This window comes from Sesamum indicum, linkage group LG14, assembly GCF_000512975.1.
Source record: "Sesamum indicum cultivar Zhongzhi No. 13 linkage group LG14, S_indicum_v1.0, whole genome shotgun sequence".
Classification (NCBI taxonomy): domain Eukaryota; kingdom Viridiplantae; phylum Streptophyta; class Magnoliopsida; order Lamiales; family Pedaliaceae; genus Sesamum; species Sesamum indicum.
The window spans coordinates 3994557-4011925 of record NC_026158.1 but is presented as its reverse complement, the minus strand read 5'-3'; the positions used below and the strand labels follow the sequence as shown (position 1 = coordinate 4011925).

Genomic DNA, 17369 nt, shown 5'->3' with positions numbered 1-17369 from the left:
GGAAGGATCCATCTCTTTAAACCTCAACCAATCTTCCTTTTTCTGTCTGTCAATTTCATCTTTGACATCTGCAGCAGAAATTAATCCAGCTTTTGGCCGATGTACCAAAATTGGTGATTCATTCCGCCTCTTCCTTGGAGGAGAAAGGTCAGAAACTGAAGGTGCAGGATCAACTGTGTCATAGTCATCCAAATCGTGAATTGACTTCATTGCAGAGACAATAGAACCTGATCTTTCATTCTTGGCATTCCTAGGAGGACCCCAGTAATGCTTGTGGTACTGCCGTGGTGGAGAGAAATTAGCATCTGATGAAACGTCAGATTGTTGTTCAGGTCTTGGAGACGGAGTATCATTCCGCAGCCTACTCCTGCGAGGTGGAGAAATATCATAATTTTGGTGTTCGGGTTTCATGTTATTAGGAGCATTAGACACAGAATCGCAGCCACTTCCATCCTCAGAAATCGCACCAAAAGGGCGTCCAGTCCCCAGTTGCTCCAGTCTTCTCATACGCTTAACTTCAATATCTTCATCAACTTGAGGCTTTTCTTCATCTGATGAATCTTGTTCTTCTTTGACTGGCTTTTGCCAAACGGGATCTTCATCCACCAAAAGAATTCCAGGTTTAGATTCTTTCTTCTCACCATCATCGTTTTGTGCAAAATATGTACCCACCATTCTAAATCCTAACAAGCTATTCTCCCGATGGAACCGCAAGAACCCAGTGCCGATTTATACCGAAACAAGAAAAGAAAAGAGAAGGCGAGAGGAAAGGAGTTCGGACGAGAGTGGGAGAAGAGAAACCGAGAGGGAGAAGACTTATACAGAAACCGCCGATTCAACAACCCGTGTTCAAAACTTGTCAATGCGAAAAACGGAACAAAACAACTTGCTCATCATAAATCCCTAAAATATAAACTTAACCTCACTCTTCGACAATTTTGGTAGAAAAATTAAGTGCTGAAACATTAAATCCATAACATTTATTAACTAAAATAAAACAGTGATTAACAACACGTACTCCTCCTCACCCCCTCAAAAGTAGACATTTTCAATCAACTGCTCTTCTGTACCACATTTGACAGGCTCTTCGAAGACGGCCCGTTTAACTGTTGCTGATGCTTCTCAATCATTGACTTTCTTTCCATATCTTTCCACTTGTTGATCGCGGCGGCGCACGCGGCTTCAACAAAAACCACCCACACAAAATCCTGAAATTAGAAAACCACAAGACGGAGGAAAAGAGTTAGATGGAGTAACACACAAACTGTACATGTACCTCCGGCTCCGACGAAGTAGAGCAATCGGACGAGCTTCGTGCGGACCACTTCTCCTCCCGGTAATTGCATCATTCCTCTCTCTCTCTCTCTCTCTCTCTCTCTCTCTCTCTCTCTCTCCTCTCTCTCTCCTGCTCCGGACTGTAGTGGAACGGGCTTTTATGAGGATTGGGCCCTCATGGCCGAAGAAAAATGGGCTTTCATAATTGGGCTGGTCCATTATGTATTTATTAATTTTGACAAAAAATATTTTAATGGATCATGACGGACTATATAGGGGTAGTTTAGTCAATACATATTGCCTATAAATAATCCTTGACTCTTGTTCAAAATTATTCATAGTATACATCACGACGGACTCTCATAAGATTTGTCATAATTACAAATACTCCCTCATTATTTAAAAAATTACAAATACCCTAACAAATACTCACTTACAATTGATTGTTTTAAGGAGTTGTTTGTTAGAATATTTGTAATTTTAAGAGGATATTTATAACATTTTCAAATATCGAAAAAATATATAATTATGACAAATCTCATGAGAGCCCATCGTAGTCAAAAGATAAGTCATTCAGTCTCAACACACTTTCACTCTTGGACAGTAAGGGCCAGGCTACGCCTTCCCCACTCATTTTCTGCACTCTGCTAACTTATTTTAGCTTTTTATTCTTACATCCAGGTACGCCACACCAATTAATTTAGCATTATCTCGTATTTTCAAGCTTCTCTATTTTATTTCACATAATTCAATTATTGATTTAAATATCGGAGTGCTAATATTCACTTTACAAATTAAGTCAACTGATCAAAGAATTTTTAAAAAAAAATCTTTGACCATTGTAATGCTATTGGACTCCAATACGCACACGAGTAATACCAAGAAAGTTACTCTACACTCTCAATTTTAGTAATATAGTATTTATTTTAAATAGCTAAATGTAAAAAGAATTTAAAATTTGTTAACATTTTATATAATATAGTTAAACAAAAAGTGTTGAAATTTTGGCATTTATCTCCCTTGGGGAATAGCAAAAGCGTCTCTTCTATCATTGTTATCTCAATGATTATAATAAAATATTAGAATAATTTACGACGATCTTTCTTAAAATTTGATATAATTAAATATTTTTTATTATTTAAAAAATTATAAATATTTTATGGTGTTTGATAATTTATAATTATTAGATAGAGATTTAAAATTGTCAATTTTATCATTTTCTGTATTTTTTTTAAAAAAAATATGAATTTGTATCAAATCAGAAGAGTTGGATTGAAAAATCAAAAAAATTATTTTTAAAAAAATATCACTTAATTCATAAAAATTTCATACGTAAATAAAATTGTAATTTATAATGTATATGGACATTTTGATCAGTTTATAGAAAAAAAAAGATGAAAAAATAATAAAAACTAATGAATTGAGATAGTTGTTGGGTGACGGTTAAAACTAGAGAAGTGTTGGTAATTTTTTAAATAATAAAAGAGTATTTATAATTATATCAAATTTTAGAGAAACTTGTTATTTACCCGAAAGATTATTTAAAGATAATAAATAATTTATTTAAAGTCTTTAGAAAAGATTTTATTTCAATTTTGCAAAAACGTGCCATAATCCAAACCTAATTTTGGGCTATTTCGGACGTGGCTTCTTATGATTGGTCGGAAACACATAGATCAAACGCTTTTGCTCGTCATTTATATTTATCTTTCCCTTTCTCTGTTCTGAATAATTTGATCAAAGATAAAATTGAAAAGACTGTGCAGTGAAGAAGGTGAAAAGCGCAGAAGCAGCCATGGGAAGAAGAGATAGCTCAAAGTTAAACATAGCGATTATTCACCCTGATCTTGGAATAGGTAACTCCGATTGCGGCATATCATCTATATCACGACCCATGTTGAATTGCATCAAGAATTGTTTGGTTTATATGATTTTTTTTATTTTTTTATTTTTAGAATTGATCTTATACTGGAATTCGTGCTATTTATTTCTGGGGTTTTGCTATTTTAATCATTATGTTAGTTTCCGCGAATGATGAGTAGTTAATAGTCAGGGCGAGCGATTCCTGTGTTTGAATTGTGGAAATCATGCATATGAGTTTAATCCGAGGTAGAACCTGTAGGTATGAAGATTGCAGAAAGGTGAAAATGTGTGAGCTTTATTGCTTTTAATATAAAGACGAAGTCTTTGAGAATTCTTGCTGTCAATGTCGGAATGTATTTTCAATCCGTGATGTAAGTTGGAGGAGGGCCTGCTTTAATTGCGTTGCAAAACTTAGAGAGATGTGGGATTTGTTGTCTGATATGGGGAGTTCAGGGAGAAGCTCTAGTTTGATCAGGAGGAGCACGTGTGAAAAATTTTCATGGCACCTCGTAAAATTTTGCACAAATCGTTAGGTTTGGTTTTATGATGTGGGAAAGAATTTTCATGTATTGTCAATTGAGATGATACACATTTCAGTTTCTTACGTGCCTGTTTTTGCTTCAAATCTAGAGCCAGCTTCTTGACTAAGTGTAACAATTATATCTTTGGGGTAATATTTGTATCTTCTTCAGTTGATACTGATACACATGATTTGCATTGGTTCGTGTTTTACATGCCTATGAATTTGTATGAATATGATTTTTGAAGATGCATATGAATCATGAGTGTTTAATTTATCGCTTTTTCTGGTTTGCCCCTTTATAGTCTACTTATGGTCTTTCAGTTACTTATGTAATAGTTTTCCACTATGCTAGGTGGAGCGGAAAGATTAATAGTTGATGCTGCTGTGGAAATCTCATCTAATGGTCATAATGTTCATATATTTACGTCACACCATGACAAAACACATTGTTTTGAGGAGACCGTATCTGGTGTGTACAAGTCTTTCTTCTATTCTCTTTTCTCGGAGAAATTTTGATCTTAATCTGAATAGGGTTTATGCATTTTGTTGTTTTGAAATCTGAAGTAATCTTATATGGGCAGGTACCTTTCCAGTCACAGTATATGGTGCTTTCCTACCTCGGCATATTTTTTACCGTCTCCATGCAGTATGCGCATATTTGCGGTGTATTTTTGTTGCTCTTTGTGTTTTGTTTATGTATCCTTCTTTCGACATTATACTTGCGGATCAGGTCTCTGTCATCATTCCTCTAATGAAGTTGAAAAAGTCATCAAAGGTTGGAATGCATTCAAAACAAATTTGTCACTTAATGTTTGCTATTGTTAGTGGCATTACAGCTTATACAGTTCATAATTTTTCTTGTATCCAGGTTGTATTCTATTGCCATTTCCCGGACTTGTTGCTAGCTCAACACACTACTATCCTTAGGAGAATTTATCGGAAACCTATAGACTTTTTGGAAGAAATGACAACAGGTCTCTTTAAGCTTTGTAATTTTTTTTTTAATTTTATTTTGTGTGTCCAGTATTTTGTTCATCTCTTAGATGCATATTATATTTCTTTTCCATTATACTCTTTGCAAATTTTGACTCTTCTGCGATCTGCCTCATTTATTGTAGGTATGGCTGATCTAATTCTCGTAAACAGCAAATTTACTGCATCAACTTTCACAAAGACTTTCAAACATTTAAATTCACGAGGGATTAGACCAGCCGTGCTTTATCCAGCTGTCAATGTGGATCAGTTTGACGAACCTAATGCTACTAAGTAACAGACATGCTCCTATCTCTTGGTACCTTCAATTTTTAGCATGGACTAAAGAAAATATCGTATTAGCTTTAGTTCCATTCTTTAGACATATATACTCTGAACTGCATTTCTCAGCATGAAAGGACAAGCTAAGAAAGAAAAAATCTGTATGTATAGAAGTATAATCGATTAAGCCACCCTGTCTATATCTTCTTTGCTTTTTTTCAGGTTGAATTTTCTGTCCATCAATCGTTTTGAGCGGAAAAAGAATATAGAGCTAGCTATATCTGCCTTTGCTATGCTCTACAACAGCCAACAGGATTTCCTTCAAGGTGACAAAAAAGACGAGCTTTCCTTGATTGTTGCAGGTAAGTTTCATCCTTCTCTTAGTAAGTTATGTGACATGATCTATCTGCATTCTTATTCGAACACATTCGTATTACTGGGTTGTATCTGAATTGTTCTTCTCGCATTTTCTCTCGTCTTCTCCATAGTAGTCAATGGGGCCAAGGGCTCCTGCAGCCATGGCGCACGGCGCGGCGCGCGCCTTTTCGAAGGATGGCGCAAATATAAGAAATAATCTATATATTTATATAATTAGTATTATTTTGAGTAGATTAATGGATAAAGAGTTAAATAAGACGTATAAAACAACAAATTCAACATAACAAAACTTCATAAACTAAACAATACATACAACCTTATAGTTGAATTACTGAAAGTCTCTAACTGAAATTTCATAGCATACTTATATCATTAAAACATATGAAAAATAGGTAATTTTAATTTATATTTATATTTAATTAAAGAAGTAAATAACATAATCATGGACTACTAGTCTACAAACAATTACATAATTAAAGCAAAACACTAACAGTCTAAAATTAAGAAGAAAACCGAAGAAAGAAGAGTCAGGAAGGAATGAACAGGTTACTCATGCATGCAGAATATTTATTTCTGCTGAAATTCCTTTATTTGTTAGGTTTTTTTTTATTGATGGGCCGAGGCCGCCCAGCCAGCACCCAGTCCGCCCAGGCCCGTCTTCATAAAGGCGCACCTGGCACGTGCCTGGGCAATGCCTAAATGGCGCCCAGGCGAGCGCCATGGCCTCGCCATTGTGAAGGCACGCGCCATAGGCCATGAATGGCGCGAGAGGCGCGCTCCACGATGTGCCATTAACTACTGTGGTCTTCTCTTTCTTGGTTTTGCTTTTCTTAATATTTTTCTCTCTAGGAAACTGCTTGGTAGCAGTGAACTATCAGTTTTTGGCTGTAAATGTCATCAATTTATTGAATTCTGTCTGCACAAACTTGTCAAATCAGCCAATTTTTAGTTGGGCTTAAAATGGGACATCTCATATGCACTTTTGTTTCTATAAGGTGGCTTTGATAAACGGCTCAGAGAGAATGTTGAGTATTTGGAGGAACTGAAAAACTTAGCAGAACGAGAGGGAGTGTCTCGTCGGGTCCAATTCATCACATCTTGCCCCACATCCGAAAGAAACACTCTTCTTTTACAATGCCTTTGTGTGGTATACACACCCAAGGTTTGGCACCATCTGATATTCTTGTTAATTAATTGGAATGGGGTGTGAGAATTCTTCTAACATAATACAGCTGATGTAGGATGAGCATTTTGGCATCGTCCCTATAGAAGCGATGGCAGCCCACAAGCCTGTAATTGCGTGCAACAGTGGGGGTCCAGTCGAGACTATAAAGAATGGAGTGACAGGCTACCTCTGTGACCCCAGCCCTCATGACTTCTCCATGGCCATGGCTAACTTTATCCGGGATCCTCAGTTGTCAAGAACCATGGGAAGAGAAGCCCGACAACATGTGATGCAGTCATTTTCAACCAAGATATTTGGGCAGCATCTGAATGCATACATCAGTGATACAGCTCGGATAAAGAGGGACTGAAAAAGTTCAGACACTAAAAATGGCGTGGTTGCACACTTGATAATCTCCCATAAACATATTCCTGGTTTGCCCCTTGGTTAAAACCATGAAGTTTGCATCCTTCTAACAAACTGATATAATCTTAGGGCTTCAAGAGCCAAGGATTCTGTACTTCAAAATTGAGTAGTAAGTCATTTGAAGAAGGCATGGAAAATGAAGATTATGTGAAGTGATATTCATGGTTATAGGAGCAGTTTTATGCTTTTCTTAGCATAACTCTGAATATGATTCTGTTGACCTTGGGCATTGAAATGCTGTTATCATCTGACTTTAGTTTGTAGCTCTAAAGGAGGAAGGGGAACATACTTCTTTGCTGATTTATTGATATGTTATGGGGACAAGGTTGTTGCCTCATCGTCAGTCTTCTTTGCCAAAGGACTATGTGGACTTGAACAGTTGAACTGATATATCTGTACTTTTAGCCTCATTCTTGCGCTGAGCAGATCACTGGCTTCGTACAATTTGGAATAATCACACAACCCTTATGTTAATATGGATAACTACACCTACCTTCCATGTTACAAACATATGGTAATTCCTTTCGTTTCTTTTCAGATTCTCTGCAGAGGGAGACTAAATGCAGATCACTCCAGACTATTTCACTACCAAGTTTTCCTCATAAAAGTTGTAGTTTTCCATGTGGTGCTGAATATTTCTTCACATCCACACTGCTTCATGCACATAGTAAATCTTTTGAGTTACATGATTACGGTGTTATAAGTTTTAGATCAGCCTGGCAAAATCTTCCAAAGAAAATAACTAACTCCAGAAAATTTGGACATTATATATATGGAGTAAACAAATCAACTTTGTGAAATAGCATATATAAAAATGATTTGGCCATAAATACACAAAATTGGATTCTTGAACTTTGGCCTATTGCATTTACTAAAATACAACACATTCTTTCCCCCATGATACAACAATTGAATATGACATAGCACTACCTACATCTTCACCTATCTTTCTTATTCCCTATGTTTACAGATTACATAAACAACATAAATAAACCTGGAGGTCTGCTTTCCAATTAAGCAAATAGCTGGCTTTTAACTGTCTCAACTTTTGGATCTATACCAAGGCGGCATTCATCTGCCAAAGCTAATGTCAGCATCTCTGTGCAAAACTGGTCGTCTGGTTTGAGCCATAAAGCCTGTTAATAGAACGATATATTACCAGCAAGTCCGAATATGAGAATGATCAAAGTATGAAAAGCTTCCAGTGCTTGCGATTGTCTGTGGTTCTACTATCAAAAAAATAAAGACCTGGGAAACCACATATTAATCTTTTTCAACTTGAGAAACATTACCTTGTGATAGTGAGTAATTGCTGATGTAAAATTGTCCTGGAAAAGGAAAGATCTGTAAGACAATCCCAACCTCGATTCTAGAAGATAATACAAGGACTTTCAGAAATAGTTACCTGCAGATGATATGTGTATGCAAGACCTGCATAAGTACTCAAACTTCTTGTTGATAATGCAAGTGCTTTCTCATAGTAAATAATAGCCTCGTTGTACCTCCTGATTGTTAGAGCAATTTATTGTTGTTAATCATAAAATAGAACTGAAATTTAAGGCAATCAAAAAGCCATTAGATTCTGAGGAAAAGCAAGTCTTGAGAAGAGATCAGAAAACTAGAAAGGAAAGCCTCAGTGTCAAAGTTGAGTGGCTAAGAAAGGAAGAGCATTCTCACATCAGTGAAAATGGTACAAAGAAAAAATTATATTTCACAATTCTTTCCATTTGTTTAGCCAAAGATAATTAGTGTGTAGCTAGTTCTGCACTTGCTAACAGTAAAGAATATTAGCATAAATGCAATAACTGCAATGAGGGTTTTTATCCAAAATATCAACAGGTTTCATCAAGTATGGAGAACAAAAATTAAAAGTTCATCATGACAATGGAATGGCTTCATTTGATCCACATGGACACAAAAATTAAAGAGATGCTATCATCAAAGAATAAGAGAACCATCAGGGCATAATACCACACAGAAAAAGCAGTTGATTTTATGAAGCACCCATTTCTGTGACTGACCTTGCAAACAACTCTTTGTAGCATAAAAAGACAAGACACACCTCAATTTTCTCAATGCATGAGCAAGGTTGACGACAGTTGGCTCCCACATCTCACTTAAAGAGGATGGTACCTGAGCCAACGTCTTCTCAAACCACCACACAGCCTTCTTATACCTGAAAGATTGGAAAAGGAAAATCATGCCATCATAAACAAGAAGCTCAATTTATATCTCTGTCAGATTAGTGTGCAGAGATCTTACGAAATAAGTTCAGATATATAGACAATGGTTTACTTGCCGGTTCTTAACTAAACACCTCAGAAACTGTCAGTAAGTAGCATATGAGGACATCAAATTCCTGAATGTCATAGGTTTTCATTTAGACAGGACATCAACCAAACCTTTTGAGGAACCTTGAGGATTCAAAGACCAACTCTGCCCAATATCTTCTTACTAGAACTTCAAAGTTCACACTGCCGAGAGTATTTCTATACAATCTCACTAAATGAAATACATTTACTTGTATCAAAGGCCTTTAAGAAGCTCAGTCTTTCATCCAAATCAATACCTTGAGATAAAAAATACCATGGAACTTATATAAGCTCCAATATCCAATCATAGGGGTCTAGAGTACATAAACAGCAATTTACACCTCACAGCAACAAAACAAGTAAACAAATAACCCACAGGTCTCACACAATACTATTAACGAATTTAAGAGACTGCAGAGTAGCCACCTTAGTCTCTTGGGTCTCTTTGTGGAGAAGCTTTCAGGAAATTTGTCAAGTGTACATCTAGCAACAATACGTTTCCTCTTCCCTCCCTCTTCCCTTTTTATCTCACTTCTCCTTCCTATTCTTTTGGCGCATGTCTCCGTGTTAAACAACTAAAACCATTTTTTGACTTTTCTCATCATATCATAGACTAAAATGAAGAGAACATATAGTAATTATTCATATTCATGTAACAAATCATATCACAAACAATATTTCTCTCAAAATTAACAAGTACTAACTTATTAAGGGTTAAATATCTTACTCCTTCATATGATAAGCCACAACTCCAAGCTCGTTATATACAAGTGGATCTGAAGGACATACAGCCTGGGCCTGCATAAAAAACTGAATGCAGCTTGCCTTAAGTACAATGAACCAGATGAATAACACATTTTATATTAAGCAACAACGGAAAATACAAAATCTATATCGTTCCAACTAATTGACAGCCCAGGTCCAAAGTCAGAAGCAAAGCTGTGAATAGGCATCTGAACTAGAGTGTTATAATCACCTGCTCAGCAAGTTTGAAGCTGTGGGTTCGCATGTATTCCATTCCTATATATAGAGTTGGCAAATGGCACCTGAATAAAGGAAAATCAAAATTCAACCTATAAGGAAGCGAGTACTTAATATGTAAACAAAGGGACTATATCATCTATAATATTTGAATCATAGTTGTTAATATTGCACAGCGCACCATGGCACAAGGGTCCCCTGGAGCCCTGGCACACGGCGTGGCGCACACTGTGGCCCACATGTACAGAAATACATCAATATATTTTCACATAAAAAGTGCACAAGCAATTAAATATAGACACTAGAAATTATTTTAATCATCGTACCATAAAAGACATGCAAGAAAAAAGTCTTAGGGAAAAAAATAAAGAGTTCAAAATATGCAAAACCATTGAATAATCAACATAGTCATTATAAAAATGAAAACAAACATAAAATATCCACCAATCTAACTCAAATTCGACCCCAAAGTCATAATCCACATAATTTTTTGTGTAAATTTCATCAGTTTTAGGAAAGAGTAAAACCCTAACCTCATCAGCCTAATTGTTGTGTAAATTTCTATAACTTTTTCTTTTTTATTTTTAAAGAAAAAGGCTGGACTAAAAAGCCTAGCCTTTATTTACACTAGGCAAAGCCTAGTGCTTGAAAAGAATTGGGTTTCATCCAGTTCTTTTCAAGCCCCAGCCCTTTCGGCGTCACCATTTGCAAGGGATGCGCCATTATATGAAATGGTGCTGAGGGCGTGCCATGTGCACCATTTGAGTAAACAAAGTCACGAACCACTCATGAGTCGTAACTAGAAAACATATTACTAACTTTGTTACCTAGAAGAAAAAAATCCCAGTGCTAAGTACGAACAAGAGTATAGAGGACAAAGAAATCAGAGAATGAAGGCCATAACATCCATGTATATTCTTATAGAGGTCTAGTACACCCATTATTATGGTTGATAGGTTAACATCAAGGAACTCTCTTCAATCCAACACAGACACCAAGTGCGCAGCAGAAGATCCGGCATTGAGAAAGTAATTTCTGGTTCATCAACTTGACCATAACTCCGTTAGTATGCTTCTGAAAACATTGCAATTCCAGTAGTTCAAAACCACAGTAGGTTCTAAACCAGGATCCAGGGTAAAGAAAGATGCAGTTAATAAACAAAAAATGTAGAGAAGTTCAATGCAAAAACTTACTTTAACTTCTTTAAAGAAAGTTCAGGTCAATTTTCCCCCCTAAGGATTTAGAAAATTAATGATCGAAATTCATCCAAAGATGAAAAGTTCCAACAATTTGATGAATCAGGTAAAATGAAACATTTATATTGTCTTTAGTATAAGTATAACCAGAGGATAAATGCAAAATCAAACAGCTGTTAAACACAGTACCCTGGAAATATGTATGATAGGCATCGTGAAAAATTTACCCTGGAAATAAACGGGCCGCAGTGCGGTAAGCTGACATTGCTTGGTCTCCTTCTTCTTGAGCCGCATATGCATTCCCATAGCCAATCCAACCTGGCGCAAATGTTCCATCTAAACTTGTTGCCTTGCTGGAATAGGATAATGAAAACCATTAATCTCAAATTGGAAATTGAGCAGGAGATCTTGAGGAATACCAAAATGTTAAATACAGATTTTGTTGTCTTATTTGATCAAAATGTGTTCATTTGGTAAGTGCTCAACCAAATTAGAAGTCCTTCACTAGATAAACGAATACCGTCACCAAAAGCTTAAGATAACACAAAATTGAATGGGAATAAGTCCAAGGAATTTTGAGCTTTAGTATTATAGCCTCCTAAATGGAGGGAAAAAAAATATAAGGTAAAAAGCATCTTTCTTTCCATAGTAAGCAAACAAAACTCAGATTAAGAAGTCTTTATTTCACCATTAAGTCATTGATTGCATAAGGAACTAAGTTAAAAAGAAAGAATTGATATGACAGAGTACATGATATGATTTAGGAGACGATGATGCTCATCCCTAAAAGATGAAGTAACATCGTCACTAAATAATCCTCATTTCTCTTCACCTTAGTATGATATATGTTTTCCTGAGTATAAATTCATACAATTATTCCCGTCCACCTTCAGCTGCATAACAACAAGAAGTAAATTCTTCTACCACACACTTTCAGTTCTCTGAGAAAGTTCCAACCAGTGTAGAAACCTGATCTTGGCAGTATCCCTTCGCTATTGCTTCAGTATATTGCATCAATTGACGTAGACTGCCAACTGAGTAAGAGCATGGTGAAATTGGACTTTCCGAACAGGTAGACTACATAACACTACTAAAGCCTATGTGAGCAATACACAACTGACCAGCAGAAAATAGGGATTGATCAGTACTTCAGTAGGAATGACTCTGGAACAAATGTGAATATTGGATGAAAATAATGATGCATTTAAACATGTAGGAGTTATTAAACTACAATATCAATGTAGTCTCCCCTCCTTTCCACCCAAATTACAAAATTAAAGCACAGATGGAAAGATAATCACTATGTTTGGTTTCATTTTAAACTTGTTTTGATGTGTTTTGTGGAGATAGAGAGAAAAACAAAGATAAATAAGTATGTGTTAGAGATAGTGTGTATGTTTTTGGATTTGTTTTTGGAGATAATATAAAATAAGTATGGTATTGATGTTGTTTAGTAGGAGACAAAAACTACTGTTCATTGTCAAATCATATCTCTTTTATATATATTTATATATATGTATGAGTATGTATATAATTTTTTTAATTGTAGGGCCTATAATTAGTGTAGACTTATTTTGACAAAAAACGAATGAGGCGTTGTTTCAAAACATCTCAAAACACCACCAAAACTTCCAAAACAAATCAAGGCAAACATTGTCCATGTTTTGGCCCATCTGGGAGATGAAGCAAAATTGAAATCAAAGATTATGCATAGTCCTTGTAAAAACCAATTGTCAAGTGTTGGTACCTGAAATAACGGCGTGATTGATCATACTTTTTGATGCAGTAGTAATAGCAACCAACAGCAAACCATGACAGAGCTCTGAATAAACATGTTATAGGAATTCACTGAGACATAAATCTGAATGTTTTACTATGGAAAGGGATAGATAAAATTGCATAATTTAGATAATCATCTCAAGAAGAAGAACATGGGAACTAGTTTCAGAATAAGAGTTACTAGCTGAATTATACGGAATAAGGGTTTTTTGAATTAAGTAGAATAGGTATGTGAAAAGAAACATACAAGTGCCCAAAATTTTTGCGCTTTTATTTCTGATTCAACCATATAATACTCGAGGACCAGTCAAATAAAATCAAAGTAAGCAGAAATATTAGTACATTTCAATTCTAGGTCTATTTCCATGTTGCACGCTTGTGACACTAAGTTCACCGTATACATAAATTATGAGGCACATGCTAGATATGAAAGATACCCTGTCCAAACTTTAGCAAACTTACTACACAAATGAAGAGCAAACCTGTAAGCTATGAATCAAAATCCGAAAGCCTATCTATAACTGAGTAGAATAGTGAATATCTTTGGTTTGCCCCTGTGCTTTTGGAATCACATCTGAATCTTATTGCTAGCATGTATGTGCCACAACCAATATTCCTAATCCAACTCCATACTACTTTTTTTTTATCAAGTTGTTATGCCACTTCGATAAGTGTTAGCAATACCCTTAAAGCTACTGTCGGCGCAAGTACCATGTAAATAATCTACAAGTAGGAAGACATTTTAAATATGATTCTCATGATCAGAGAAAATCTAAGAAAGAAAATGATAAAAAAATAATAATTTCCCTTTTTAGATCAATAATAAGGGCTGTAAATTGATTATGCAGAAAGTCAACGCATTCTTACTTTTGAGGGTAGTCCTTGACTAAATTGCATGCCATTAGATAGAGTTCATTGGAATGCCCAAGCTCCATTGCTGCTGCTAAATGCACCAGGGTACACTTTAAGTGGAAAGGGTCTTTCTCGAGCAATCTGAATTAAACATGTGAAGTAAGCAAGTGGCATGGGTAATAGGGTAAAAGTGAAACTCAAGCTCGATTCAAAGCAATTACAAACCCACATTGATGTCAGTTCAAAACATTTCTGGTATTCGCCACACTGATGGTAGTACTCAGCTTTGCAGGCTAAGAGATCAGTGTTATTCTTCAGTGTACATAATGATTTTTCCGACATCTTTGTATTAGAAACTTCCTGCTCAAGTTCTCTAAACTTGGTTTCAACGACATTGTCTTTATCATACTGGGAATAATGATGTCACAAGTTAATACTAATACACAACCAAAAGACATACACAACATTAATGAGAATGAATGAATCAGTGACTAGTTCAATAAACCTGGAACTACACTGGCAGTCAAAATAATACTCACTTTCTTAATCAAGCATGAATAAAATGAAGAGAGCCATCCATCTTCAGGGCCAAATTGCAAAGCAGCTAGTAGATTGGTCTCTAGAACATATAAATAATGGAATTAGGTTTCCAGTGTTCAGCAAATAAACAGCCGGAAGCTCAGGAAGATTTCCTTAATGGTGACAATTATTCAGGCAAAAATAATGAAGTGTTCAAGAAACTGCAAGATATAAAGTCGCACATAACAGAGTACACCCTAGGTTACATGTTATGCTAGTCTGGATCATATTTGGGTGGTTCAATTCAGACTTGCATTCTCCCTAGTAGACAGGTCCTCACCTTCTTCGCAAGTGAGCATGTGACCATCTATAAGACATTCCAGGGCCTGAAACAAGAACAAATTGATCCATGACAAATAGTAACTTTAGTAAAGAAGAATTACAGGGTTGCAATTGCACTAAGTAATTTAACATCTGATGTAGAGATAATCAGTTGAGCCATTCTAAGATTGATCAATGCCAAAAGCTAACAGCTTTAGCATAATAGTTTCATGCTATACCAAATTATGCTGCAACACAGTAACTGGCGTACCTCATAACACAAAGGATCAGCTTTGATGGCAGCTTTGTACCTTCAAGTGTCACAAGAAAAAGGTAGAATAAAACTGACTCTCTTAGCTAAGCCAAATGTACTCTACCCTAGATTTATCAACAATAGAAGAATGTCGCACTGAATACAGACAATAACTGATTCAGCTTGCAATGAATACCGACAAGAATTGATTCAGCTAAGCCAAAATAAGCAAGGAAACAACAGAATAAGATCAGAAACAGAGGAGAGAGTGAATCAAGTAGTACCAAAAATGAATGGCAAAGAGAGAGAGAGAGAACGACATCCACATTTGTCATTTCTAATGTAGATCTAATATATTTTGAGGAAAAAATACATGTTGCTTACCATAACCGAGCCTGTGAACGATTTTCCAAGGCCTCGTATGCCTTGCCTCTTAAAAAGCATATTGCTGATATAATCTGTCACAGGAATCTAAGCATCATTTCTTCACTCTGACCACTTTAGATAAAGTTATTGATGAGTCTTTTTCTTTTTTGCTTCTCTCCTTTCACCAATTAATTTGGCAAATAGTAAATAGGACATTTTCATGTGCTGGATAAAAACAAACTTACATTAATTTCTCGATCTTCACCATCTTTGTCCAGGTACATGCTACTATAATCTTTTGTGTCTGTAATGTTACCATGTTCATCCACTTTAGCATCACCAAGCATTAACAGGCATTGATCCCACTCCTTCAATTCTTCCTGGTTATATCACATATTATTATTTAACAAGGAGTATCAATGCAGAGGTGATTTTTCTTATCTCAACCAATCAATCACTATCATGGAAGCATTCGTACAGAGAACTGCAGGAAACAGATAGACCTATCCAATTACCAAAATCCTAAGGGAATAGAGTATTATAAGATGAGCATGTCGAAATTCCAGGTATTTACTAGATACTGATTACAAGGAATGGTGCGAAAAACCCTAAACTAAGAATTCTAAACTGTTATTAAAGCTCAACTGCTGAAGTACTTTTCCAAAACGCTCCTGGAAAAGATTTATATCCCAAAATTTCCTGAAAGGGTCTGCCAGCTAATTAGCAACTTATTCATTAAGTATCTTGCAAGATACCTCACCACTTCCAGAAGGGACTGCTTACTTGCCGAAAACAAAGGTAAACTTCCAAATATAGGTAACACCCCAAAGTTTTCTATAAGATATTTAATTATTAATGAAATCCTCAATCTTCATGTGAAATGTAAACGTTTACAGTTGCAACGATGCTTCTATTTTTCTAGTCTGTCACATTTCGACAAACACTCAAGACAGCTCCCACTTCCCATGGAAACTCAAAGGGAAATGAAAAGCACCACGAAATTTCAAAATTCCAAAAAGAAAAACACAAAAAGTAACCTAAGAGCAAGTCTAATAAAATGAAATTGTATATCATATCAGTACATATTATAGCTCTCCGTAATGCTGCGAAAGAAAAAAGAGAAAAAAAGAAAAAAAAGAAAATCATTACAAGGCATTTGGCAGCAAGGTAGCGAAAGCGGAGGTCTCGGAGAACGATCTGGGAGGCATTTAGGAGGTGGAAAGCGCGGCGGTAGTGTCGACCAAGGTACAGCGCCTGTGCCTGCATATATATGTCGGCTGGGTCAGACGTCACCGCCGCCACCTTGTCGGCGAAGAAGATCGCCGACGAGTACAAATGCTTGCTCACGCAGTCACGGACCACCCCCCGCAGCTTCTCTATTTGCTCCTCTCTCATTTTGTACAAACTGTATTAATTATCGCTTTAATTTGTAAGATTGAGACGAGGGTTTTGGAACGAGGGATTAGGGGTTTAGATTTCAGAATTTCCGAGAGAAAAGAGCGGGAGGGGTTTTTGATTTCGTCTTGGTTTATAGTAAAGTGTTGTTGTTCAGAAAGACAGGTCGTTGTATAATGGGCTGAGTATGGGCTTAAATTTTGGATATGGGCCGGATATCCCGCTTTTATAATGGACTTGATGACGGCCCAATCAGGCCCATCAAGGTCATGGCCCAATATAATAACAAACTTCGGCCTCATTATATTCAACCCAATCCAGCATAGTCGGACGCTTACTTTAAAATTGGGCGGCCATTGATACAGGGAGGTAAATTATTTCATTTTAAAAATCATAAGAGAATAAATTATTGTATTTTAAGAAATAATGGAGGTAAATTGCTATTTGTATTTTCATAAGGGATAATTTGGTCATTTGCAATATCATAAGGGGATTGCTTGCATTTTTTCCC

The 17369-nt window shown here is 36.1% G+C and overlaps 3 protein-coding genes across 3 annotated transcripts in view; 1 reads left to right on the top strand and 2 right to left on the bottom strand.

The window, feature by feature from the left end:
* The window catches only part of LOC105177079 (BUD13 homolog), a 1242-nt gene extending 567 nt beyond the window's left edge, over positions 1-675 (bottom strand). The window contains exon 1 of the mRNA XM_011100102.1: positions 106-675. Coding sequence (XP_011098404.1) covers positions 106-675 — 570 coding nt within the window. The remainder of the gene's footprint in view (positions 1-105) is intronic.
* On the top strand, positions 2982-7294 carry LOC105176930 (alpha-1,3/1,6-mannosyltransferase ALG2). Its single transcript, XM_011099912.2, has 8 exons — positions 2982-3131; positions 4014-4130; positions 4243-4436; positions 4530-4635; positions 4780-4927; positions 5138-5277; positions 6289-6455; positions 6535-7294. The coding sequence occupies exons 1-8, from the start codon at positions 3071-3073 to the stop codon at positions 6826-6828; spliced, it is 1227 nt and encodes a 408-aa protein (XP_011098214.1). The 5' UTR covers positions 2982-3070; the 3' UTR covers positions 6829-7294.
* LOC105176929 (anaphase-promoting complex subunit 6) lies at positions 7648-16983 on the bottom strand. Its single transcript, XM_011099911.2, has 16 exons — positions 16613-16983; positions 15709-15843; positions 15482-15555; positions 15116-15155; positions 14864-14909; positions 14544-14623; positions 14234-14412; positions 14020-14145; positions 13121-13195; positions 11601-11726; positions 10173-10242; positions 9924-10006; positions 8947-9060; positions 8290-8389; positions 8177-8212; positions 7648-8020 (listed from the first exon to the last, which is right to left on the bottom strand). The coding sequence occupies exons 1-16, from the start codon at positions 16856-16858 to the stop codon at positions 7898-7900; spliced, it is 1653 nt and encodes a 550-aa protein (XP_011098213.1). The 5' UTR covers positions 16859-16983; the 3' UTR covers positions 7648-7897.

Excerpts from the sequence above, each read along its gene's own strand:
- LOC105176930 (XM_011099912.2), top strand. The coding sequence starts at position 3,071 with ATGGGAAGAAGAGATAGCTCAAAGTTAAACATAGCGATTATTCACCCT. Across the intron at positions 3,132-4,013 it reads TCACCCTGATCTTGGAATAG|GTGGAGCGGAAAGATTAATA; the intron begins GTAACTCCGATT and ends CCACTATGCTAG. Across the intron at positions 5,278-6,288 it reads GCTTTCCTTGATTGTTGCAG|GTGGCTTTGATAAACGGCTC; the intron begins GTAAGTTTCATC and ends TGTTTCTATAAG.
- LOC105176929 (XM_011099911.2), bottom strand. The coding sequence starts at position 16,858 with ATGAGAGAGGAGCAAATAGAGAAGCTGCGGGGGGTGGTCCGTGACTGC. Across the intron at positions 13,196-14,019 it reads GTCAAGGACTACCCTCAAAA|AGCTCTGTCATGGTTTGCTG; the intron begins GTAAGAATGCGT and ends ATGTTTATTCAG. Across the intron at positions 8,021-8,176 it reads CAATTACTCACTATCACAAG|GCTTTATGGCTCAAACCAGA; the intron begins GTAATGTTTCTC and ends TTCTATTAACAG.